Here is a 27,810-nt window from a genome sequence, read left to right as displayed (position 1 = left end):
CATAGACATGTTCCACAACAACTTATAGCAAACATATAATAATATCTATAAAACAAATCTAATTGCAGTAAGGTGTGACAATAAATTATCGCAATGGACAGAAATAAATACAGGAGTAAGACAAGGTTGCGTCCTTTCATCGTTGATTCATATATATGAATCATATAATTAGAGAATGGAAACAATTACCTCAAGGATATATACAACTCAATAGACATTTACAACTAGATTCATTACTTTTGCAGACGATTTAGCTCTGGTGGCATCCTCAGAAGATGAATTACAACGTTCAATTTTTAATTTTAACAAAATTGGAATTAAATATTATGATATGAATATCAATAAAGAAAAAACTAAAATTATGGTCTTCTGCGGAAAATACCCTGTGCCTAGCAAAATATGTTTAGATTAAAAAATATTATAAAGAGTAAATTATTTTACATATCTCGGATACACATTATCTTTTTTCGATGAAGTAGACATTTCACAGAAAATTTCTAAATACACCAAAACAATGGGAATAATTAACAACATTATGAAACCTTCCCTAATACAAAGGCATACTAGAATTCGCCTATACAAGACCTTGGCGAGACCTGTACTTTGTTACTGCAATGAGGCATGGACGTTGAGGAAGAAAGACGAAAGCAGAATAATGGCCAATGAAATGAAATTTATGAGATATATAGCGGGATATACAAAATGGGATCACAAACGCAATGAAGATGCAATGGAAGAATTACAACTACAACCTGTAATTAAACATTATCGGAACAACTGGATAAATCATCTGCATCGCATGCATAGAGATATAATCCCAAAAGTCATGCTCCACTATCGTCCAAACGGGAAGAAATCTCTTGGTCGTCCAAAGAAGCAATGGATTGAAAATTCAACTGTGAGATCGTAACAGGCCATATGGCCTAATACTTGAAGGGAAGAAGAAGAAATAAAAGCACACAAAAATGTCTGAATTCACTCTAGCATCCAATGCCACTCCAGATGATGTTAACTCAAAAGCCTAAAATCTCTACTTCTGTACATGATAATTCATTACAATATTATTATGTCCGATTTTTCTCACTGATACGTTTTCATTAGACTATACCTACAGGAGTACCGGTACATGACAATAAAATTAATTTCGAATATGAATTATTAGTGCATAGAAATTATAGGTAGATTATCAGTTAGTATGATTGTTTCTTGTTGCAGAAACTGAAACCTGTGTACCTGGAAGTACCTTCATGCAAGACTGCAACAGATGCGTGTGTTCATCTGATGGGAAATCTGCAGCCTGTACTCTGAAGTTGTGTTTACCGAAATCTATTACAAAACGAGGTACATCTGCTTCTAATCCTGCTCCACAACAGTAGATATGCTGTAAATAACACCTTTTCTCAGCATGGAGCACTCTGCACCATTCCGTACACTGAACCTATTACATAATCATCAAAAGTGGGAAACCACATTTCGTCTATAGATTACTTGACAAATGCAAAAGTCATTACTATTTTTATTTCAAATTCATACAGTATTTTTTTTTTTTTGTTAATGTTGCTTGGAGTTTTATCTTTCTTCAATCATAACGAAATAACATTAGTAACAAATGGCATGAAAATAAAATGAAATTGTTACCGGTACAACTAAATTGGGTATTGGTACTCTTTTCTAGCCTGAGAAAGAACTATGTACCACTATATCCCATTGAAGTTACTTAGAAATCCAAGCACATTAACCTAGATCAATAGAGAAACAAATACGAGAAGAAAGAAATGTCCTTCCAGTTGTCTTATATAGGCTGACTGCACACAAATCACCTACTCAGGCTTATCTACTCTTTCCAAGCATCGTGTGTTTTAGCATTATATTTTATATTATGTAATAAGGAATTCCTCTGTACGTGATTTAGATTTTTAGAGCCAGTTTATCACTATTTCATCCATTGCAATTAATGACGTTGTTCTCATGTACCAGGTGTTACAAAATGCTTGCATGGAATTAAAAAAAAAAAAACAGGATTTATTTGTCTTTAAATTTAAGGGCTTTACGCTCAGAACAAATATTTTATAACAGAACACATAAACTACAAAGGCAATTCCTTCTGGTGACAGGCAATTAAGAAAGCAATAATTATTTTATATTTAATATAATAATTCAAAAGTAATACCGAAGTACCCAATTGAACATCTTTGGCTAAAACAGTTGGACCAACAGCTTCAAGTCTTCAATTATAGGAGGCACTGCATGTTGATAAGATGATGTGCAATATATTTCACACAGTCACAAAAAAGAATGCATGATAAAGATATATAAAACCACATGTGACACAAATTCAAACAACCAAGTTTCATTAGTTATTCAAATATTCTATAAGAAATGTAGGGGATATTTATATTTTGCAGCATATTAATGTCGCAACACATATTCATAAATTTACACATTATTCATATTAATATTATACTAGTATTAACTTTATTAAGTATACTTATTACTAGACCAGAATATTTTTCCGTGCAAAAATAAATGATCAAATATTTACTGATTGATATAGGGACTCAAATAATAGTCTATAGATGTTTCTGACACAGATTTGACTTTAAAAAGTGTAGCTACACTACAATTCAGTCTGCTATCATCCAAATCAAGCTTCATGTTTTATGTTTTACGTACAGTTTAATATGTTGTGTTTTACTAGGCTTTTCCTTGTATATTACGCTTACATTAGCATTGTGCATGGACTCATTTTCTGAGGTCAGAATGCATGAACAGATACAATATAAATTACAGGAATATAATTCTATTATGTTGTTACCTCTAAAAGATAAGGAAACGACAAAATAGGACATATTCTCTAAATATAAGACAATAATTCTGGAGAACATTTCATAAAATGAGCATTGCTCATCGCAGCAATTAACACTATAGTTGCATAAATATTTGTAGTATCACTCTATTAATTTCTTTTATAAAATGTTAAATAAAATAGTAAGAAATTAAAATTCAATGTAACAGTGATTTAAAACGATTACTAGAAATGTATATTGTAGTAATGAAATAAATAAAAAATTAACAATGAAATGCACTCCTTTATAATAACCTCACTAAATTCATAAATCTAATCTATTTCTTGTAAATATGTATGAAATTATTAATACCTCTCACAATTCCTCCACTCAGTCCTGACCTTTGCATCATATACTGGTACCTCAACTCAGCTGGTATCCTACAAGTACTGGTACATGAAGTATCTTGGTTACACAATAACCAATCTTCATACACAGAGTGGCCTGTATAAAATGTTACAAGCCAATATCTCTTAAGTGAATCAATAAGCTAAATGATAATTCTTTCAATCTTTACAACAGGAAGGAGGTCCTTCCAGAAAATGGCATTAACAACTTTTCAATATGTCCCCTTCATGGAGCACTGCAGAGTCAATGGAATTATAGTATAATCACAGTCTAGTATATACACTCACGAAGCTTGAGTTTATGAGGGTACTAGGAACAATAGACTGTGCAGGTACTGTTTCGCATTATCCGTAATGAGGCGATAGCAGCGATCCTAGTGGTTAGCAACTATCTATGGATGCATATTTCATACGTGTTGAGCTTCGTGACTGTATATGCTAGACTGTGGTATAATTGTTTAACATTCTGAATCTTCTCACATAGTTACGCAAATTTTAACTGAAATATTTTTATCTAGATTACAGTAAAACCTTAAAAAGTAATGAGAATTTGAAATTTTGAAGCCATACCAAATAAATAACAATTCAAAGATATTACTTTTCACCACATTATTAAGTAGGCTTACTCAAAATAACCTCCATTAATATTTTAACACTTATTACCGGTACCTTCTTTACGAAGAAAATTTGAAAATAATGACAACTGAATAACTAGAACCTTTTATGTACCAGCCTCCCCTGCTGCAGATTAGGTAACGAAAACATTCTTATAGCAATCTGTTTTAAAGTAATATATAGTATAATATTTATTAGCTGTCGTTATAGCAAAAGCTATTGACATTGTCAAAATACAAGTGTAAAATTATCGCACTAAAATATAAAATATTCTATTACATATACCACTAAAGATAAAACAAACTGATCCCAAATACTCCTTAGAGTTTACAATCGAGAGTCAAGATAATCAAAAGTAGGCTTATGTCGTCTAGATGAAAATTATAACACAATGATCCAGGGTTGTAAGATTCTCTAATGAGGAATCCAGGACAGATGATGACACTGCACACCTTAATGTTACTAAACATTTGAATTAATAACTGAATTTGCAATACAACTGATTTTACGTGCTGTATTTCAACTAATTATATATGGTCTAAACTTCTAACTTTGTTACATTGTTGCTAGATTATGAAATTTCGTTTTAATTATTGATAAAGCCTGGAAAAATGTTGTTGTTTTCTAATGCCAGGTGTTTGACAATAAAGTCATTTGACCTCTTGCACTCCAATATTTTTCAAAGATATTATCATGGTCAGCCACTGAAGCACAGATTTTGAGGTGTTCCGAATCCATTTCTTGGTTTGAGTTGCGCAATGAACAGTTAGGGGACTGACATATTCCAATTCTATGCAGGTGTTTGGCCAAACAATCATGGCCTGTTGCCAATCTAAATGCAGCTACAGACGAGTTTCGTGGTAAATCGGGAGTTAACTGTGGATTATGATGCAGAGAGTTCCATTTTTTCTCTTGAGATTGTGTTATCAAATTTTGTTTGTTGAAGTCTAAGTATGTAGAGTTAATAAGTCTTTTCACAGAGTAATACGTAGATTTAGTAACAGGTCTGTAAGTAGCAGTGCTGCCCTCGTTTGCTAATGCATCCACATTCTCGTTTCCCAGGATTCCACAATGGGATGGTATCCATTGGAATACAATTCTTTTATTGAGTGATATCAATTGAGAGAGAATTTGAGTTATTTATGCTGTTTGAGATAGCCTGGAAAAATAATATCATACTGCAGCCTGATCTATAGGCTTTGAAAATGGCAAGTTGTAGCCGATTTAAGTGAACACCATATTTTAACGTTTTGGTGGCTACTTCATTTACACACAACCCCCAGAATGTCTGGAGGACCGCACCTGCTGTTGGTCGATGGGTCCATTGGACCTAGCTGGGAGATCTTGTTGATCACCAGCTTTCCCTCCTTAAGCCACTGGAGGACGATTTTAGTGCCATAGCAGGTCAGCACTAGGAACAGAAAAGTAGGAAAAGGAGGAAGGAAAGTGAAATGAACCCCTAGGCCTCGAATGCTCTAAATAGAAAAAATGTGCGATGACACAGTGTTTAAATCCTATTAATAATAAATTAACTTCCAAAGAGAATCAAGAATAAATAATACCTAATACATACTACAGTACAATCGTTTTTAATTCAATAGAGCCCGATAGAAGACATCAGGTGGTGATGACGACGACATTCATCATAGGTTGGACAGAATCTTAAAAAATGAATAGGGAGTTTTAAAAATAATTTTATAGAAATGAGCAAAAAATTACATTTTTCCGTTTTTTTTTTTTTTTTTTTTTTTTTTTTTTTTTTTTTTTTTTTTTTTTTTTTTTACTTTCCCCTACACATTACAACCAATGACTGTAAACATTTTAAGTGTTTCAAATGAAATATTTTTCCCTTATTTCTGATAAAATACATTTTCTTCTTTCTTAATAATGTGCTGGCTACCAAATTCTTCCATTGAAGCACTCATTTCCAAGAACCTAGCTTTGTTTTGTTTACGAATGTTCCCAGAACAGCAGACCTGAACTGTGTAAGTAGAGTGGGATGCTGCCGATCTGTACTTCATACATACCTACACTATTGCGGGTTGCTTGAATTTATTTTATTAGATTATTTTACGATGCTATATCAACATCTCAGGTTATTTATCGTCTAAATGAGATGAAGGTGATAATGACGGTAAAATGAGTCCAGGGTCCAGCACCGAAAGTTACCCAGCATTTGCTCGAATTGGGTTGAGGGAAAACCCCGGAGAAAACCTCAACCAGGTAACTTGCCACGATCGGGATTCGAACCCGGGCCACCTGGTTTCGCGGTCAGACGTGCTGACCGTTATTCCACAGGTGTGGACTGGTTGCTTGAAGGTTTTGGGTAATCAAACGCAGGACTTTAGTTAAGATTCTACTGTATTATTAAGAAAAATGTTTTAGTAGATGTTGCTTAATTTTTTTTAGAAAAATCAGAATATCCTAAAATTATACCATTATTCTGCTTGCAATTCTAAAGTTACCCCAATGTCTCATGAAGTGGATATAGTGAAATGTTTTCAATGTCAATTTGTAGAAGATCTCATCCTGTTATAAAGTTTGGAAAAAAATAGCATTTAATTTTACTATCCATTTAAGACCTACTGGCTTGTAATATGTTACATAGGCCACTCTATATGTGTATATATCTCATACATTTCATATTATAATATCACTTTAAGAACATGTAATTTAATTTGACATTGCTTAGCATATGCATGTTGCACTGTATGTGTTTGGAGTTCATAAGAGATGTAAATTTATATGTACTTTTGACAATTTATTTCATGTGTATATTCTCACCACAGTTCTTGTGATAAAGGTGTAAATGTTTTCTTGTTGAAGGTTATGTCCGTAAAAATACATTCGTACACACTCTATATTTTACACTTCATAGTTATAAAAAAAATCTTGTTTCAGATTACTAATATTCTTCAAAATATAATTTTAAAATTTGTAATTATTTTGCACATGCTAAATCTCAGTCTTGAAAATATGTACAGAACACCCATATTAAAGCACACTTACTTGTTAAGCAATATTACAAATTTTGACAATGTTTCATCATATAATTTTGCAATTACATAAATTTTACACAAATATTACGCTCCCTTTTTACACTTGTAACATATGACATCTATGCAAATGGGAAAAAAAAAAACTAATGATATAAAATCGTAGTTTGGTCACTAGTGATAAATCGACCTCTTTCAGAAAAAAATGACTTCTCTTCATAAGATGGTACCGGTATGACTTGTGCTGACATCACATGACTGAAAAGGGGATTACAAGCACGTAAAATTTGTGGTGACACAATGTGCATAACAAAAACAGGCTGATACATTGGCCTCGTGGAATTAAAAGGGTTAAATACTATATCCAAATATGAATATAAACAACTCGGTAATAAGAAATATATATTATACATTAATAAGAAATAGAACAGAACTTCGTAACCACATATCTCTATAAATTACATTAATATATTCATATATTTAGGAATTATGTATTACAACATCAAATGCTAATAAGATACTATACAATAAGTGTTTCATATTGTTAAAAAAGCAAACTACAATAGACGTTTCCTGTTACTCTGAAATAGATATTCCCTATTGTCACAACAGTAGGTTCTATCTCTTATCAAAGATAGACGGTAATGTTTCTGAGGTGGTCTCTCAAGCTACATCCTTTTACCACTATTAAAAATGTAATTTCGGAGGCCTGTATTTTTTTATAGTCCATGTTTCACCACTTCTATAACATTAAGGTTGGAATAGACATGACCATATAAAACTCCACCTGTGTTTCTCTCTATGTCTTACAAGCAAACATTCTGATGGGGGCAGATAAAAAAGTTTTTTTTTTCCTTTCACCATGTTAATAATGTCAAAAGAAATGCTTATACAAATTTTGACCACTCGACCGCAATTATGAGGGCCGTAAAAAAATAAGTTCACCAGGGGCTGTTAACAGAAAGAAAACACTAGTTCATTAGAAAAATTCATTGGAACAGACACAGCAATTGCTGAGCTATTTTTCAACATATTCTCCACCGAAATTGAGACATCTGTCATATCATGGGATCGATAGAGAGGTGCAGATAGCTGTCAAATGCTGGTTCTGATCCCAGGCGGCTGATGTCTATGACACAAGAATACAAAAATTGGTCTCATAGTATGACAAATGTCTCAATTCCAGTGGGGGATATGTTGACAAATAGCACAACAATTGCTGTATCTGTTTCAATAAATCTTTCCATGCTCTTGTGCTTTTTTTTCTGTAAACGGCCCCAGGGAAAATCACTTTCTGGACGGCCTCGTAATTGCAGTCGAGTGGCCAAAATTTCTATAAGCATTTCTTTTGACATTATTAACATGTGCAAGAAAAAAATTTAACTTTTTTATCTGCTACCATCAGAATGTTTGCTTGTTAGTCCCTAATATTGGCTTGCTTCTCAGGTGTAATTAAAATTATTTAATTTCTGTTCGATACGTTCATGTCTCTCATATGTAATGTCGCAGTAAGTTCTTCATGTGCATTTGACATGAAATTCTACAATAACAGAGCCATGTCTGGATTAATACTGGTGCCGGTATCAATAGTTTTGTGCAGGGCTCAAAATGGACTGTAGGATGGTATTCCGGTTCATGAATTTCAGGAACCTTTTCGTTTCATCTCGTAAGAAATGGATGGTTCGTTTTAATTAGATATGATATTTCAGTATATTTTTCAATTAAATGTGAATTAAATTGTTAAAAATACTGACAAAGGCACTGTCGTCATTGCTTTACTAAGCATTCATATAAGCTCTGGGTAATTTATAATACTCTTGCGACACGACTTTGATATGTTTGATTGTTGAGGTTATGAATAATGGTACGGTGTTAATGAAATCAAAATAATTGGGACTCAACAACACTTTAACACTCCGCATCCAGCTAATGATCAGATGTTAGTCTATGTTACAGGCCACTGCTAGGCAGTGAGTTGAATTTGTTTAAACTGCGACTTGTGTGTCCATTTCAAAGAATTTGCAAAACAAGTGCGGGCTCAGAAATCATTCTCTTTTACTTGTAATAATATACTCGTTGAAGCAAACTATTAACCTTTAGGAGCTGTGCGTCCATTATAGTAGCCAGCTAGTATTATGGTCATGACGTGATATAATATGTTATAAATTGTATGCTATATATAAAATACGTTGATATTCTTTAATTTTATATAAAATTAAGGACATTGCACTTGATTAAAACAATAATTTATTTTTGTAATGTTCTTTTTTTTGTTTCATCATCATCATATCCTTCACGTATTAGACCCTACAGGATCTGTTACGGTCTCATGCCAGCGCTTTCGTGGTCTTCCCAATTTCCTCTTTCCTCTTGGTACATAAGTAAGAATCTGTTTAGGCCATCTAGTGCGATCCATCCTTTCGACATGTTTTTTCCACTGAAGTCGATAATGTTGAACAAAATTAACTATAGGATCCATTTTGAGTTCCTGCAATATGTCCACATTTTTACGGTGTTCCAGCAAAGAGCATCCCGCTGTTCGTCTCATGAACCTCATTTCAGCTGTCGTCAGCCTTTGCTCATCAGCTTTTCTGATTGTCCATGCCTCGCTACCGTAAGTGAGGACCAGTCGAGCTAGTGTTTTGTATACCTTTAGCCTTGTATGTTTCTGAACATGGGAGGATTTGAAGACGGCGTTAATGACGCCAGTGATTTTTATAAATTTAGATATTTTGTTTGACATATCTTCATCAGTGATGTAAGAGAGGTTATAACCTAACTAGTTAAATGAATTAACAAGTTCAATTAAAGTATTATTTATCATGATATTACTTGGAATTGGGTTCTCTCCCGAAAATGCCATGACTTTGGTTTCTCTTTTGAGATTTCCATATTGAAATCTGAGGCGATTATTTGCAAATTATAAATGGCTCTTTGTAAAGCATCCTCTGTTTTAGCGATAATAACCTGATCGTCGGCAAACATTAGTGTATCGAGAACTGTGTTTCGATTAATTTGAATTCCAGCATGATGACTTTGCCCCCAAATGTATAAAATATGGTTCATATATATAATAAACAACAGAGGGGAAAGACCGCACCCTTGTCTAGCATCTTGGTTGATGGAAGTCCAGCTAGTAGTTCCGCGTTCAGTTCTTATGGCAATTTCATTTTGTTGATATAAATTATAAATGGAGAGAATGATTTGGTTTGGCACATTATCATGGCGTAAAATCTCTAAAAGTTTATTTCTATCAACTCTATCAAAAGCTTTTATGAAATCAATAAAAGCTAAGTGGGTTGGAATATTAAATTCTCTGTGCTTTTCAATTAAAATCTTCATGGTGAAATAGCTGTCACAACATGATTTTCCTTTTCGGAATCCATTCTGTTCTTCAGTGATTTTGTCTTCGTAAAGATGTGATAGTTTATTTTTGATTATGGCTGTATAGATCTTATATCCAGAATTGAGAAGACTTATACCCCTGTAATTTTCACATAGTTTTTTGTTTCCTTTCTTATAAATGGGTACTACAATGGCTTTTTGCCAACTTTCTGGGAGGTTTAATCCTGCCCATATATTGTTTAAGAAATATAAAAATCTATAGGTAAATTCTTCTCCAGCGTATTTAAAAAAGCTCGAAATTTAAATTATCTTCGCCTGGGGCTTTCCCGTTTTTTAAACGTTTATATACTTTAATGAGTTCATCATAAGTAATAATATCTGTTGTGTTGTTGTTGGAATTCTTTAATGTAAGAGAGATGTTTTTGTGAAACCATATATTTTTAAAGTAAGCAAGTAGAGATTCGTTAGGAATAGGGTTTATAACAACATTTTCTTTTATCTCCGAATTTATTTTCTTTAAAATTTTGAAAGTTTTGGGTCTTGGTAATGTTAAATCTCTTTCTAATCTTGAGACGAAATCACTCCATTTCTCTCAGTGTCTCTTTTTTTTTTTTAAGGAGCAAAATCATTTCAACTGCAGTCAACTGAAACTCTGTCAGCTTCCATGCGTACCATTACACCGAATGTTTTACATGGGCCCTCCCCATCCTTTACCACAGGCTCAATTGACTGCAGTGACAAGGACGAGAATCCATGATCTTAGGCACGATATGCTGACCGGACATATCTTGTGCGTCTTATACTGCTCGGCTAACGAACCCAACACGAATTTACTCGATTATGCAGTTATACGAACCCCTGGTTAAGAGTTAGACATTTGCGTGCAATAGTGGCATAAGTCTTCCTGCTTCTAAGGGTTAAGGAAGTGCACTTTATTCAATATATTTTTGAGGCTAAATGAAGTGACAACCTTTCGTGGTTTCTGTGTTAGTATGATAAAGGGATGAAAATGTTATATTAATTGGTATGTATATTTCAATGTTACATTATTGACTACAATGCAGTGTATGGTATATATGCATGATAATTCTTAGAGTCATCTACAACATGATTCACATTTTTCCAATTATCTCCATGATCATTTCTTTCTTTGAAGACAACAAAGAGCATTTGTATATTCTTGAAAGTGAAATAAGAGTGACTTTTTGCTGTCGCACACTCACTAATCAATGAAAGAGTACCAGTAATTCATATTTGTAGAAGGGGTATCACTAATGACAATTTACCGCCCATTTCTGTTTCTGTTCCGAAAATATGGTCTGACAATTTGTCTACTTCTAAGTTTCGAACACATGTACATTGTACCACTATTAGAAAGCTCCAAAAAAAGATTAAATATGGTAAATCTCTATGCAATGGTAAAAGAAACCATGAAGTTAAAGATGATTTGTAGTAGCATTTGTGAACCCATAAAACAGAGCAAAACCCAAATCGGACTTGAGATGTATGCAACAATAAATTGTTCTTCCTCTGACACATATCGTCAAGAGAGATGTACTGCCTGATAATAGATGTAGGCCTATATCAGTGGCGGCTGATTGACTGAGGCAAGTGAGGCCGGGCCTCAGTCACTTGGCTTAACTGAAATCAAATTTTGTGTTTTTATATAATGTATTAGTTATTTGAATGAAGCATATATCGCTGTAGAAGCATTTGAAAACTTTGATGTATATAGACCTGTTTTGCAGTAAAATTTGTTCCTGAGGCCGGGATCGCTTGTGCCGGGTTTGGCTTGTGATGTATATAGACCTGTTTTGCAGTAAAATTTTTTCCTGAGGCCAGAATCGTTCGTGCCGGGTCTGGCTTAATGCATTTCATGTCCTTTCGCGGGCTTTGAGTTTACGCTTAAAACGTTGTAGCTGAGGCACAATTCGTCTGGCCTGGTCAGGTTTCACTCCTCCCATCCATTGGCCGGCCTCAAGGGTAGAGTAGGGTGGGAATAGCAGTGGTGACTTGTCTTCCTAACTAGGCCATAAATAACAAAATTCCAGCTCTTTGGCAGGCAGAGACACACTCGATTCTCTCCCCTTATGTCTCAGTTTATGACATAAGCAAGGGTGTTCTACTATTGTACTTCGTAGTACAGTAGTGAATCTGGGCCAATGTTGTTATGTATTTTGGGAAAATATAAACAGAAACAAATGAGAGAAATAATGCTGGTGCAGTTAATTCATTGTTAGAGTGTCCTTTTACGAGAAGAAATAATACTGAAAGAAAGGAAGTTTTAAATAAAGAGAGACACTACCGAGATACCTACGACATCGCTGATAATTTTTCTGACACATAATCTTAAAACGCTAGTTTCTATTGCATCCTGATATGGGCAACATAAATGGTTATGTGGTAATGTGATGCAAAATAAACTTCTCTTGTCCTTGTTTGTTGCTGTCAAAGGAAAAAAATAAAAAGAAAAGAAAGAAAGGGGAATTTCAACACACAATATGGGATGCTTCATCACACTGAAATAATGACTGAAACTCAGAGTATAACAGCTTATTTGGTGAGTGAAATTATTATTTTTCATTGATAGTAATAAGAATAGACTAATAATAGTAGTAGTAATAATAATAATAATAATAATAATAATAATAATAATAATAATAATATTAATAATAATAATAATACAGTAATAATGATATTAATAATATAATAACAATAATAATTAATATCATAAGCAAACATCTTCTATCGGAGGCACTTAAACTAGTTGCATCTGGCCTCACCGAGGATTTCGATCACCGGCCGCTACTGGCCTACATATCAGCCAGAACCACTGTGGGCCCCAATATACGATGATTTCCCAAGTCTGACGGGTGGTCCAGATGAATCCAATACTAACAGGTGGGTCATCATGCCTAAGCCCTGACAGAGACAGGTCCCATCTTCAAACGAGTACTTGATAAGCTCCAGGGGCCCAGGGTACCAAGCCCTTCCTATATCAGCATCGGAAGTCTCTACTAATCCCAAGACTTCACCCCACCCTGAGAAAACCTTCTCTGAAGTATGTTTTGTAGACCATAAATTCCATCATAATCTGGCCGGGAACATAACCCAGACCACCTGGATGGAAGACCAGCGCACTACTAGCACTTGAACCACATAATTTATAACTACCATATCCTTGTTATTTTGCGTCATTATTTTACTCTATCACACCTAAGAGAAATTATCTATAAAGATACATTATGAACCTAGGCGCATTATAGATATTTTTTAAAATAAGTGTCAAAATTTAAAATATTAAAATAATCCATGTTGAATCTTACATACACTACTTTTAACACTTGAATATAAATAATTGATTAAATGGCGATCTTACTCGTGTTAATTTTGTAAGCATGTGCAGCTTACAGCTGTTTCGGTGTTTCTTCACACCATCCTCAGAGCCTACTAGATCGCGGCGTCATCTCGAACTTCGCTGCCTGTTGTGTGGGTGCGTTCGATTGTTGAAAAGTGTTGAAATGTGGTGTCAAATAGTGTGTGTGTTCTGAAATTGATCTGTGTGTTGAGAATTTGATCAGGGTGTGTTTTAGTGTGTCTGTATATTTCATATTGTTCTAGTGTGTTGAGTTTTTGGTTTTTGGGTTGTATGTTGCGACAGTTTCTACATTGGACAGACAGGCAGATCATTCCAAACTCGATGCAAAGAACACATTAAAGCAATAACCAGAGGACACAATACATCTACATATGGCGAACACATAAGCTAATGCTAACCACACATACAATAACATAAATACAGAAATGGAAATCCTACACATACAACCCAAAAACCAAAAACTCAACACATTAAAACAATATGAAATATGCAGACACACTAAAACACGTCCTGATCAAATTCTCAACACACAGATCAATTTCAGAACACACACACTATTTGACACCACATTTCAACACTTTTCAACAATCGAAAGTGCCCACACAACAGGCAGCGAAGTTCGAGATGACGCCACTATCTAGTAGGCTCTGAGGATGGTGTGAAGAATCACCGAAACAGCTGTAAGCTGCACATGCTTACAAAATTAACACGAGTAAGATCGCCATTTAATCAATTATTTACATTAAAATAGCTCGAACAAAAATATGTAAAGAAGAGGTGTAAACTGGCCTTTTTCCATTGCTGGTAATGACTAAGGAATTCACAACGTCTCTGACATTGACTCTTCAGGTGAACAAAAAAAGTAAATAAATAATGCGATATCGATATGGGTATCCTTATTGTTGGGATCGTTACAAACAGCTAGATCTACTTCACTGAACTTCTTTAAGATCAGACATATGTAATAAGTATAAAAAAATCCATAACATCTAGTGCTTAGCTTCGAACTTCCAGGCAAGTTTTCTTTTCCAAGCAGGATTTTGTAATAAATCTATACAAGCATTTCATAAGTAGGTCTATTATCTCTGATCCATCTTAACTTGGAAAAAAATGTAGGAATAAATAGTTTTAAGCAATAAATAGTTTAATGCTCAAAATCATATATTTTTGTGGGCAGACAGCTGCAAACTAGGAACCTCTTGGAAAGAAGACTGCAACACCTGTTTATGTGCTCCAGAAGGAGTTACTTGCACCAAGATGGCGTGTGAGAATGATGCACTTGAAAAAGTAGTAACGGTCGACAAAAGAGGTATGATAGTCTTTCAAAATTTCATTTAATTCTTCTTTTCTTCATGTGCCTTGTCTGGTTCCAAGTAGCATAGCCAATTCCAGAGATTTTCATACCATGAAATGTGTATCATCTAGACATCTCATAGGAGACCTACACAATTACTGGCATTGCACTTACAACATTTGAACGTAAAACAGTTCATAATGCATTAATTAAATACTGTATATCCACAGTTCCTTAATTTTTTTTTTATATTTTTAAATTTTCTACGTGACTTATTTAAGGTATAAAACACCATCTTCTTTTGCATCACATATTCTATACAAAGGTATCACCTCAATAGTGCAAGTGAATTTATTAATCAATGAACTTAAACTGTTTGTCTTAGCAACGATTTATATAATTTGGTTTACAGATTACTATGCTACATTCCATTAAAAAACAAAATTAGCTGATGGGTTCAATAAATTATATTCACAATATTAATGAAACTAAATACGTACCAAGAAATAGTATCTTATGTTTCTGTATCACTAGAACTTTTCCTCTCGCTTTTTAAATTCAAAGTGCATGAAATACAGCGTGAAGGTCTTGTCTGTAGGACTGAAACATACAAAAAGAAAGTAATTAAACATGTACAGTACTTTAATACATATTTAAAAAAGGAAGTTCATTTTTATAAGTTCTACAGGTCAAACATAAACTTCCACTCAATAATGATGTCAACATATGCAATAAAATGTACAGTAATAACAGTCTTCTTTATGTTTTCCAACTTTCAATGAAAACATTTCAGTTTAAAATGAATTGTACCAGGTGGTTATAATTAAACTGACAGTGTTCAGCGTGGCACAGCAAGGACTGTAATGATCTTAGGAGTGTGAAACCTCGTAGATATGCTAATTAAGCAATGCACTCGCGAATTATAAAAAAAAAATAATTAGTTCCAAATCTTGCCACTGGATGAAAACATGATGCTGTAAGCAGTCAGAACATGGTGTGAGCGCAGGAAAAAGGCAGGAAAGATCAAGCACAAGATAACGGTGGTTCTGGTACGTTTATTAGGAACTATGGTTACAAACACTTCAATATGGCCTCCCACCTCAGCAACAAGTTGCATCCATAACACAGTATGGTCAACAGTTACTCACAGCAAATTTGGTGAAATCAGAGCGACATGTCATGTGCTAGCCTTTAGATCAGGGAGAGACTGGATATATCACTGACAGATACGATCTTTCAAATATCTACACTACCAGAAGTCACATGAATTTAGGTCGGGGGATCTTGAAGGCCACACATCTGGAAATTGCCTAGAGATGATGCAGTCCTTAATGAAAGTTTCTCGCAGCAAATCTTTCACCTGGCGAGGAGCGACATGTGGTGTTGCCCCATCTTGCATAAAAATAATGATGTGGTCACAGTTGCATTCTTGCAAAGCTGGAATCACGTGTTGCACAAGCAGGTCTCTATAACTGCAGATGTCACTATACATCTAACAGTCCCGCAAGGTGTTCATGTGTTTGATCTTTCCTGCCTTTTTCCTGTGCTCATACCACGTTCTATCTGCTTATAGTGCCATATTTTCACTTGGTGACAATACTTGGAACTAATTATTTTTGGTAGGTATAATTAGTGACTAGTTCGATTAATTAAAATGTGTCTCAGTGAAACGTACAGCAGAGTCTGTATAGGTCAGTTTCTGTCAGATGCATTTCCAATCCACTGTGGACTAAAGCAGGGAGATGCACTATCACCTTTACTTTTTAATTTTGCTCTAGAGTATGCCATTAGGAAAGTCCAGGATAACAGAAAGGGTTTGGAATTGAACGGGTTACATCAGCTGCTTGTCTATGCGAATGACGTGAATATGTTAGGAGAAAATCCACAAATGATTAGGGAAAACACGAGGATTTTACTGGAAGCAAGTAAAGAAATAGGTTTGGAAGTAAATCCTGAAAAGACAAAGTATATGATTATGTTTCGTGACGGAAATATTGTGCGAAATGGCAATATAAAAATTGGAAATTTATCTTTCGAAGAGGTGGAGACGTTCAAATATCTTGGAGCAACAGTAACAAATATAAATGATACTCGGGAGGAAATTAAACACAGAATAAATATGGGAAATGCCTGTTATTATTCGGTTGAGAAGCTTTTATCATCCAGTCTACTGTCAAAAAATCTGAAAGTTAGAATTTATAAAACAATTATATTACCGGTTGTTCTTTATGGTTGTGAAACTTGGACTCTCACGTTGAGAGAGGAACATAGGTTAAGGGTGTTTGAGGATAAGGTTCTCAGGAAAATATTTGGGGCTGAGAGGGATGAAGTTACAGGAGAATGGAGAAAGTTACACAACACAGAACTGCCGCATTGTATTCTTCACCTGACATAATTAGGAACATTAATTCCAGACGTTTGAGATGGGCAGGGCATGTAGCACGTATGGGCGAATCCAGAAATGCATATAGAGTGTTAGTTGGGAGACCGGAGGGAAAAAGACCTCTAAGGAGGCCGAGACGTAGATGGGAAGATAATATAAAAATGGATTTGAGAGAGGTGGGATATGATGATAGAGAATGGATTAATCTTGCTCAGGATAGGGACCGATGGCGGGCTTATGATGAGGGCGGCAATGAACCTCCGGGTTCCTTAAAAGCCAGTAAGTAGTAGTAGTAGTAGTAGTAGTAGTAGTAGTAGTAGTAGTAGTAGTAGTTGTAGTAGGTATAATTAGTGATTGCATTGCTTAATTAGCACATATCTAAGAGATATTACACTCCTACGATCATTACAGTCCATGCTATGCCACGCTGAACACCGTCAGTTTAATTGTAACTACCTGGTAGCCTATTATACCAGATAATTTTTATGTCCCTACATTTTATGAATTTTGAAGGAACTTATAGTAGTTTCTCAGGAATCAATACAAGAACTTCAATATTATTTGACACACATATAGGCTAACTACTAAATTAATATATTATTATGATATTGGTAATATTAAAATATTGTTTTGCTTCTATGCTGTATATTTGCTTTATATTTGAGCTGCTCTTTTCCCTCGCTGTTAAGATGCTGCAACAAATATCACAACAAATGGCTCAGAAAACTGGATATGTGAGCCAGGAGCAGTATTTAATAAGGAGTGCAACACATGTTGGTGTTCTCGAGATGGGCTCGACATCTCTTGCACAGATATGGAATGTGCCGAGCCTGGTGAAGAAGAAGAAGGTGTGTTGTTCTGATATACATGTATACAATGTACATATGGCTTTCTTTATATGGCATCGGGAGAGATTTTTTAATCATACATTGAGATACGAAGCCATCTTTGCAATAAGTGGAATTTATCTAACTGGAGTCTCTTATGTTTGTTTATATCACTACACAAACCAAAGTAATAATTTTAATTATTCTTCAGTTTTTACAGTGAAACCTTTAAATATTACAGTATAGGCGTAGGTCTATGTTATTTCCGTATGTTTTTTTTTTTTTATTTTTTTAAATAATTTTACTCTACAGGCATGTAGTTTATTTATAAATTGCCTTTTTTCGTACCGGTATCATAATTTTGCATAGGATGTTTAATAATAATTTACTTGTAGGCTAAGGTACGTTTAATTTTAACTACAAAAAAAAACAAGTGGTATACATGATTTAATTGCATCTTAAAATAGCGAATGTGTTATAATTCTTCTATGACATTCTATTATCAACAAAATTAAGAACTTGCGTAGCTGTGCCATGAATAACAAAAAAACATCGTAGACAAATCAATAAACACTGTCGAGCAGGTTACTAAAAATCTGTAACTGATTCCAATATAGTGCCTATACTTACATATTTGCTGATTTCCTATATCAACATAATTATATTGCTATACTATTTTAATTGTGATGTTTTACAAACTTACATAATTTGCGTGCACATGTACAGATATAAACAATAGTAATACAGTAGCGTAAAAATTAATCCGAACAACGTAATTACTTATGCAAAAACACTCAAATGGGATAAAAAAAGAATCTAAGACATACCTCAGTAATCTATGTGGCCTCCCTTGTTCCTAATAACAGGTCTGAGACGATTTGGCATGGATTCCACTAATTTCCCACAAATATTCATTTCTTCATCGCGAAACCATACACCAATGAGGGCAGAAATCATCTTCTCCTTTGCATTCTTCTTTTGCAAATTGACCACATGTTCTCAATGGGGTTGATGTCGGGTGAGTTGCCTGGCCAGGGGAGTACCTGAATATTCTTCTTGTTGAAGAATTCTGTAGTTTTTCGAGACGTATGGCATGGTGCCAGGTCTTGTTGGAACACACCTCTGCCATCCGGAAATGATTTTTGCAGCTGGGGTACGATTCTGGTTTCCAATAAGTGAATATATTTGTCAGAATTCACCATTCCCTTGATAGGTATTAATGCTCCAGGCCTTCATGTGTAAAACAACCCCAAAACATTACTTTAGGGGGGTATTTGGGTGCTTGTTGGAGATGAGCTGCTGTTACTTTTTCGGATCCTTTCCATACGTAAGAAACACGGTGGCCGTGGACCTCGAAATGAGACTCATCGGAAAAAAGTACATTCTTCCAGTCATTCACTGTCCAGTGTTGATGTAATTTTGCCCACATTAAGTGTTTTTTGCACATAGCAGGGGTTAGCAGTTGCTTCTTAATAGGCTTACGAGCCCTTCGTCCAGCTTCCAAAACCCTTCGCCACACATGAAGTGAACATTCGCCCCAGTGGTAGCCATTAACTCGCGGGTTAAGTCGACAGCAGTTAGTCTAGGATTTAATTTACTTTTCCTGACAATTAAACGATCTTCTGCAGGTGAAGTCTTCCTTTTCCGGCCACAGTTTCCTTTTTTCTGGGGTGTGATGGATCCAGTCTCCCTGTATCGTTTCATGATAGAATTAACAGCAGCCAAACCGATGTGACATTCTGCAGCAATTTGCCTCTGTGTCATAGAAGAATGCTCTGCTAATGTTATAATTTTAGACCGTTTTCGTGGAGTTGTATCCATTTGTGAAGAAGACAGAATGTACACAGGATTGCAGTATTAAGTCTTCAACATAACTGAAATGCTTATAAGTACAAAACGACAGGCAAAATGTCACATATTATAAAAAAAATAATGACAGACCTTCAACAATGGAATTACACGTACTACAGATGTCAATTAAAGCAGTATGAGCAGCTGTGGGGCCAACAATGACAGAAAATGTAAAAATATGTCGTGTTCGGATTAATTTGCACGCTACTGTAATTTATACATATTTTTAATAACTGACGTTTACTTATTTTATGGATTTATATGGTTATAAATCTGCTTTATGGGAGAAATATAATAATTCGTATAAGGTTAAATAAAAAAGAGAGATAAAAGGAAAGAAAGAAAAAAACAGAAAAACCCACTACCCTCTCGACATATAAGAATAATAAACAATGTTGAATTACTACAAAAAATTTTGAAGGAAGAAACAGACCAATCAGTACTGGAAAAACTGGCTCTGGAAACAATCATTACAAAATTTGCACAAGAAGAATGGATCCATATTTACACTGATGGATCACTACCCAACAAAATCTAACGAGAGAACTGCAAGCCATAAACACGTCACTGATTCAACTTTTTACTCTCATCTTTCAATAAGGTAGTACGGTATTATAGCGTGATTCAAAGGCAGCAATCGAAACAGCAGCTAAACCTTCAAGACATCAAAACTGAAGAATAAATTAAATAATTCAATCTAAAAAAACACAAAATCTAGGCAAAATAATTCTTCTCAAATTAATTCCATCTCATTATGACATACACCTTAACTGGCAATGACCATGTTGACTTTCTTGCCAAAAATTTACTAATATTTTGCAAATAACTTATTTTGCAGTATCATTTGAAGCAGCAAAATTAAAAATACAAAGAACAATGAAAGTAAAATTAGAACTGTAAAGAACCGAAACTGAAAACAAGCAGTGGAGTTAAATTTTTAAGAATAAACATCTAATCCTAGATTTCTCCAAGATAGCATCAGTAACCTTATTCCGTCTCCACACAGGACAGAACTGTTTGACAGTTCAACTCCACACAATGTCACTCTATCCATTACCTTATTGCCCACTATGTCGAAATCGGAAAATAATTAATAAATACCGGTACCATCTTTTCAAGTGTCAAGCCATCAAGAAGATTAATGCTCGTGAAGATTCTCAGCTAGAAAATTACTATTGGGATACAAGACGAGAAACAAAGGATATCCAAAGCCAAAAGCATTACCAATAACTAATTCTAAAGCCGCAAGACAAGTAATTTTCGCAGTGCTTACAGTTTGGTATTTGAGCTACTTTTTTTTGGTGTGCTTTGAGTCGAATTTCTGAACTGCCTATTTTATTATTTTAATTCGGCACCGCACAAGAAGTATCAGAGAAATTATCTTTTCTTTTCATCCCCTTTCTAATGACAAATGTTGCATACAGTGCATGAGAAATAAGGTTGTGATTGACATTACCTGCTGCCTTGTATCACATCTTCTCTTACTTACACACTTTCGGTACCGTATTCAATTGTGCATCATCTATGCTAAATCCTTTTCTTTTTCACTGCCTTCGGAGAACTACTGAGATAACTGGATGATAATATATGTAAAACTTAGTCAATTAATGTATATTACGTTGTTGAACTGTGAACAAAACAGAGTATACAATGCACTGTACTCGGAACTGGACATGTAATGCAGGCATACGATCCAAAATGAACTCCGACAATGCTGAATGCTTGTTCCCTTACGTCACCGCTGGATCATGAATTGTGATTAAGCAAGCTGCCACCGAGCCTTCACACGTGCATGTTCGCCCACTGACTGTCAATCACAAACTTATTTCTCACACAATACAACACAAATAAATACACTGTGCATATAAATTATTGGACGATTTTGTAAGACCATATTTTTACCAATACTAAACAGAAATACATGACATTATCACCGTTTGAAACAGGAATATTTGCAGTTTCCTATTTACTTTAGATGTATTCGATGTACACCCCATGTGTTGCATAGAAGATCTCGAAGCCATGCTCCCATTCTCGCCAAACCCTGTCAAGCATGTCTTGAGTGACATTCCCGATGGAAGTTTTGATACATCTTCGCAATTCGGGTTGAGTCGTTAGAAGTGGAAGGCCGTAAACAGTGTCCTTGATGAAATTCCACAAGAAGAAATCGCATATTGTGAGGTCCGGTGACTGGCATGGTCATGTGCAGAAAATGTCTGCGTCCCTGCATGGTCATTTTTAGTGATGAAGTGATATTTCAAGGGAAACAAAATCCCTGTGACAGAAGATTGATTGCATACCAAGAAACAGGGATAGCATAAGTAGAGATTATGAAGAGGGAAGAGCTTCCGAAAACAAACCACCCAAGATGCTCAAACTACATAAGAGACAATTTCCTGAATAGATGGAGAGAAGTTCAGCGGTGAAAGGGCAATTCAGAATATGAATCATTGGGTCAGGGTTATAATTTGCAGTCATAGAATAAGGGTTAGAAATTGCGTTTAATTTCGAATTGGCGAGGAATGAAGCAAGATAAAATCTGGAAATGCCAGCACTTCACCGAAGAAGCACTGGGATTGTCTGCTGTGCTCTTAGTAAGTTAAACATAGAATGCTGTTTGAAGTTTAAGAAATAACTTGTGTTTTGTGAATGTAGGAACATTATATCTATGGTGGCAATAAAGGGCGAGGGAATGCCAATCCAGAAGCTGTAACCAAATAAACAGACTTACCAAGCAAGACATTAAAAAATGTGTACTTATGTAATAATTTATTGTTAAGATGTTACACACATCGATCTCCAATTATTATGTTCTATTTTTCATACTGGGATTTTAATATGCAGGGTGATTCACGAGGAAAGGTAAAAAATTTAGAATGTGAATTCTGAAGTCATTCTGAGTCAAAAAGTTCATATGAATATAGATCCGTTTTCGAACGATTACAGAGATATGGCTCTTTGATTTCACAAAAACTTCTAAGATTCTATTGTACTAACTCGCATTTACAGACATATAACGGACAAATTTAAAGTTTATATTCATGTATGCATACATACCTAATATTCTAGACGTCGGGATCGATGTTTTCGCACATTTTCAAATGTACCTCCTTCTGCTTCAATGCACTGTTGTGCTCGGACATGAATCGCGCTCATCGCGCAGGAGAGTTGCACGTAACTGTTCTTTATGCCGCATCCAAAATAGGTCGATTAGCGCCTCTCTCGTTTCCCCCTTCCTTTGCTATACCAAGTCTTTCATCCAACACCATAGACAGTAAGTACTCTTCGATATGGTACCCTTCTGTTCGGAAAGCGTCGTTCATATTCAGCGATGGCACACAAAGAACTTCCATCGCACAAACCATAATATACACAATATCGGCGTATTCTGTAGTAGAAAATTTATAAGGCATCTTGAAAAACACAACTTAACACTTCCAATAACTGTACCTGTATAACTACTGTGCTGTAGGTAGCTGACTGAACTGCTGTGAATTAATGATAGTGTAGGCTATTTCTGTTATCTGCGGGTTCTGTGTCATTACATCAGACAAGGGCAGGCGATTGGACATTTGTAATGCCCCGCCACCCGGTTTCTTCCTCTTTTCTACATCGTTCACAATGCAGATTCAATGTTACGTCATTCATTGCGACCTTGACCTTGTCTCACGTCAGCAGCATATGGTAACGTCTGATTCACATTGGGGCGAGACATTTTACCAAAAAAAATGCTTCTAGCTCCGCCATCGTTCGAAAACGGACCTATGTGCATATGAACTTTTTCACTCAAAATGGCCTAAGATACAGTATCCTAAATTTTTTACCTTTCCTCGTGAATCACCCTGTATATTCTTAAATTTAACATTTTCCTACAGCTAAATAATTAAAAACCATGTAATTAATTCACTTTATAAAAATTAAAGAGTTACATATGATACACGAAGTCATTCTTAGCGAATTCATTTCTGTCACAAAATAAGGCTTCAAGTTTTCCATGGTAGCTAAGTAGTGTGGGTTTCTGAATCTTTGCACTATGTAGTGAAAGAAGAATAATCTGCTGCTACAGAAAAAGGAGCGAATAGGTACTTCTGAGAAGCTTGTTTATTCTTCTTGTAAGAGACAGTGCATTTTACAAATTATATACACCAACTTTTCATACCTTAAAATTGGCAAGCTAATTTTCATAAATAGATTTTCATTTACATGCAGTGACACCCACCGGGTACTTATGTACACCTGGAACACAGTACAAGGAGGACTGTAAAACATGTTGGTGCTCATCAGATGGACTAACTTCATTCTGCGAGCCTCAAACGTGTCCTCCTTCTGAAGTTACCAGAAAAAAGCGAGGTAGGAATATAATCTAATTGTCGCAAATTAACTCCTTCAATGGAAAGCACGTAATATTTCAGTGTCATTCGAAAGATGTCATGCTCGACTTATAAAAATATCATGCATGTAATGGATAAGTCACACCAGAAAATTTCATTTGTATCCCACTGAAGGGGTTAACAACAAGCTTTTAAATGAATACAGCTCCTTTATGGCGAACTCTTTAAACAAAGTTTTATGTGTTCTCCGAGATTATTCACTAACAACGAATTTTTTTAAAGTAATAAAGCATCATTAGCCTTTAAGTCTAAAATTTCAGATAACTAAACTTGTAATTTTATTTTATTTTATTTTATTTTACTATGAAAATGTTTGTAATTCTAGCCAATCACGAAGTCAGTTATGAATGAACGACTCTTCTCATTCCAATTAATGAATTCTGGATGGTGTGCATATTACATGTTTGCTTCTGAACTATTAAACGATACAAAAGCAATGAAATGTGATTACCGGTATGTACCGGTAAATATATTTCAATCTTTGAAATTACTATAATCAATACTCATATCTAATTTGAAATTATATAATCTTTGAAACATACTTAGTAATTCAGAATTATTCAGAAGTATAAATTGCATAGCTACTGGTACATTACCTCTAAAAGTTTTTATAAAAATACAATGAAAAGTGTTAATGAGGTTGACTCTTAAAAATGCTAGTTGCCAGCAAATGGACTTTTTCCTTTTTTTGTAGAAGTGTGCTGATCGTTAATCCATAGGTTAAACGATACAATAATTTTAACATAATTCTTGTTTAATATTATGAAGTTCCAGTCGTTTAGTTAAAGAAGCAACCTAAATTCCCTAAGGATCTGTGTCTAGCAGGTTAAAGATATCTCTCATTAATATTATTATCTTCATATTTGAAATATTATTTACAATTCCCTCATTACAGCACTTATAAGAAAGTAAAATTACAATATATATACTGGAAAACATGGAGAAGTCATTCCAATAAAATTAGATTTCTTTGTAACTTTTTGCAAATTGGACAATTTAACAGGTGTTATTGTATTAAAACGTAGTACCGTAAAGTGGGGTGACTTTGAACGCTGAGGTGACTTTGAACAGTAATGTAGCGCCTTTCTAAATTAAATGCTGTACCCAATTGCGAAAAAACTGTTTAAGTTGTCAATAAATTAGTTCAGTTTTTTCGCAATTGGGTACAGCATTTAATTTAGAAAGGCACTACATTATTGTTCAAAGTCACCCCACTTTACGGTAACAAAGTAAAATAGGTTTCTCAGTCTCAGTAGGATATACCTAATCCTAACATATCCTCACCTATGCTTCACTAATTTTCGATTTTCTGATTGTTGTGACTTTGTAAGATGCTACTTTCTAGTGATCAGATTACTATTAACTCTCCACTAATTCTTTTTCAACACAATACTGTTTCTTTTGTTCATAATGTGATTATTTATTATTCATAGTGCGTGTCTTCTGTGAGGCTCACTATAACCAAAAAAATACCGTAATTAATAAATGCTGATACGATATTATTATATTTAGATACCGGTAACAGGATACTGTCAATATACAAAACGTTATGACAAGTGGAAAAAAAATCTCTAAAAAAACTTGTAGGCCTATATTACGGTAACATGAATTTATTGCAAATCAGTGAGATGAGATTGAGCACTTGACAAGACTTGTTTAGTTCTATTTTACTAAGGTACGTAATAATATTAGATAATGCAGGTGATGTATTATAACAGAGCGTTCCAGTGATAAGTACGCTTACCGGTTTATTATTCGGCCGCTGGGCAGCATAGTGCTTGAATAACCGTCGACAATTGGGCCCTTAAACTCACAACACTTCACTGAATTAAAACTTACATGCATACTTATTAACCATAGTATGTTGTATTTAACTTTAATTATTATATGTTATATTATAGTCGCGACGCTGTTATTCCCGGTGTGACTCCTCCTCTTTGCTTACGTCTTAGGAAGTCAAGGCTCTATAATGTCTAGGTAGGTAGTATCGTTCGCCATTTTTGTTCTTTCGTTCCCGAGCTACCATACAAGGAATCTATTTGCCACACAATTAAACATTATTATGTTGTAGCTCCTATGATAATAAATCAAACGCACTGTAATTCAGCAAATAATTGAGCGGCAAATAATGTCCTCGTGTGCTTTCTGCGAACGCCAATAAAAGAGCCAAAATGGCGGGCGATTATATTAAGTATTTATCCAGCCTTAGGAAGTGCATAACGTCTTCATCAGCGAATGACAAGACGCACACGTTTAAATGTAGCCGACCTGCAACGTGATTGGCTGTCGGAAATTAGAGCGACGGGACTATAATTATAGAATTTTGTACTCACCCTCATGACAGTAGCTGCTGGAAGCGTTGACCATTTTGCTCCAACTTCGTCAATTTTTTCTTCTGTAATCACACGAGATTGTGGTTTTTTCTGTCAATTATAAACCTGTTTCAATAAACTTTTTCATTAATTTTTTATTGCCCACCTTTTCGGAACTGGGCGGCCTGGAAAACGATTTATAAATTTTCGCCTTGTTTTGTCACGCAATTTTTTTTTTTTCGTATAATAGTAAGTTTTCTCAAGTATGTATGTTCAAGCGACAGTGGCGAAAGTTTGTTGAGGCCCTTTGTTCCAGTGGGAGATACAGGAAATGATGATGATGATTTTTAGTAGGTTATTTTACGACGCTTTATCAACAGCTTAGGTTATTTAGTGTCTGAATGAGATGAAGGTGATAATGCTGGTGAAATGAGTCCAGGGTCCAACACCGAAAGTTACCCAGCAAAAACCCCGGAAAAAACCTCAACCAGGTACCGGTAACTTGCCCCGACCAGGAATCGAACCCGGGCCACCTGGTTTTGCGGCTAGACGCGCTAACCGTTACTCCACAGGTGTGGACTAATGACGATGATGTATGTTCAAGCACAGAACATCTCACAATTATGCGATCTCCATGTGTTAAGTACATGAGCGGCATGACATGACACAACACAACACAACACAACACGACTCCTTCTCTACGTATTCCAATCTCAGACTGAATGCCGAGAGAGGGGGAGCTGGCTGGCCGGTAGTTGCTCAACCACTGCCGCCACGTAGCGGCCGATGAATAAATTGGTATTTATCGCTGGAACACTCTGTAGATCTCACTGAAAAATCTCCTATTCTTGACTACAAAATCCTAAGCTCTTGTCTTTTATATGCTTCTGTCTGGAAAGTGGGAGTTAGGACACAATTCTGGTTATTATTTATAATCGACGAAGAAAATATATTTTATGCCTGCTAGTATGTTGCATGCACTTCCATTGAGATAAAAAAAAACTATATTCTGCTATTGGAATCAGTTACACGATTTTAAAAATACCGGTATGTAGTAAAATGATACTTGTTTAAAGCTCCCAAATTGACAGTGTTTTTTGTTGGCGATGGAACTTATTTGACCCTTTTCAATTGGAATTGTATTTTTGTTGTTTATATGTTTACATTTCGGCTACTTATTGTGACTAGACATTCCAGAATTTTCAGTATAATTCTTAGTGTAGA

General features: G+C 35.0%; 2 protein-coding genes across 16 annotated transcripts in view; both read left to right on the top strand.

Annotated features, from left to right (window-relative positions):
* LOC138701995 (keratin-associated protein 10-8-like) overlaps positions 1-2,823 on the top strand; it is a 48,891-nt gene extending 46,068 nt beyond the window's left edge. For all 5 annotated transcript variants that reach the window (XM_069829452.1, XM_069829449.1, XM_069829448.1 and 2 more), the window contains one exon: positions 1,216-2,823. In XM_069829452.1, the coding sequence (XP_069685553.1) occupies positions 1,216-1,376 (161 nt within the window). In that variant the 3' untranslated portion in view covers positions 1,377-2,823. The remainder of the gene's footprint in view (positions 1-1,215) is intronic.
* An 11,862-nt stretch (positions 2,824-14,685) lies between these two features.
* The window catches only part of LOC138701994 (protein psiP-like), a 46,383-nt gene continuing 33,258 nt past the window's right edge, over positions 14,686-27,810 (top strand). For 4 of the 11 annotated variants that reach the window (XM_069829438.1, XM_069829439.1, XM_069829435.1 and 1 more), the window contains exons 1-3: positions 14,686-14,837; positions 17,895-18,053; positions 24,093-24,233. In XM_069829438.1, the coding sequence (XP_069685539.1) occupies positions 14,786-14,837; positions 17,895-18,053; positions 24,093-24,233 (352 nt within the window). In that variant the 5' untranslated portion in view covers positions 14,686-14,785. The remainder of the gene's footprint in view (positions 14,838-17,894; positions 18,054-24,092; positions 24,234-27,810) is intronic. The other 7 variants (XM_069829441.1, XM_069829446.1, XM_069829443.1 and 4 more) reach the window with 3 other exon arrangements.

This window comes from Periplaneta americana, chromosome 6, assembly GCF_040183065.1.
Source record: "Periplaneta americana isolate PAMFEO1 chromosome 6, P.americana_PAMFEO1_priV1, whole genome shotgun sequence".
NCBI lineage: Eukaryota > Metazoa > Arthropoda > Insecta > Blattodea > Blattidae > Periplaneta > Periplaneta americana.
This window is presented reverse-complemented; position numbering and strand designations above follow the sequence as displayed.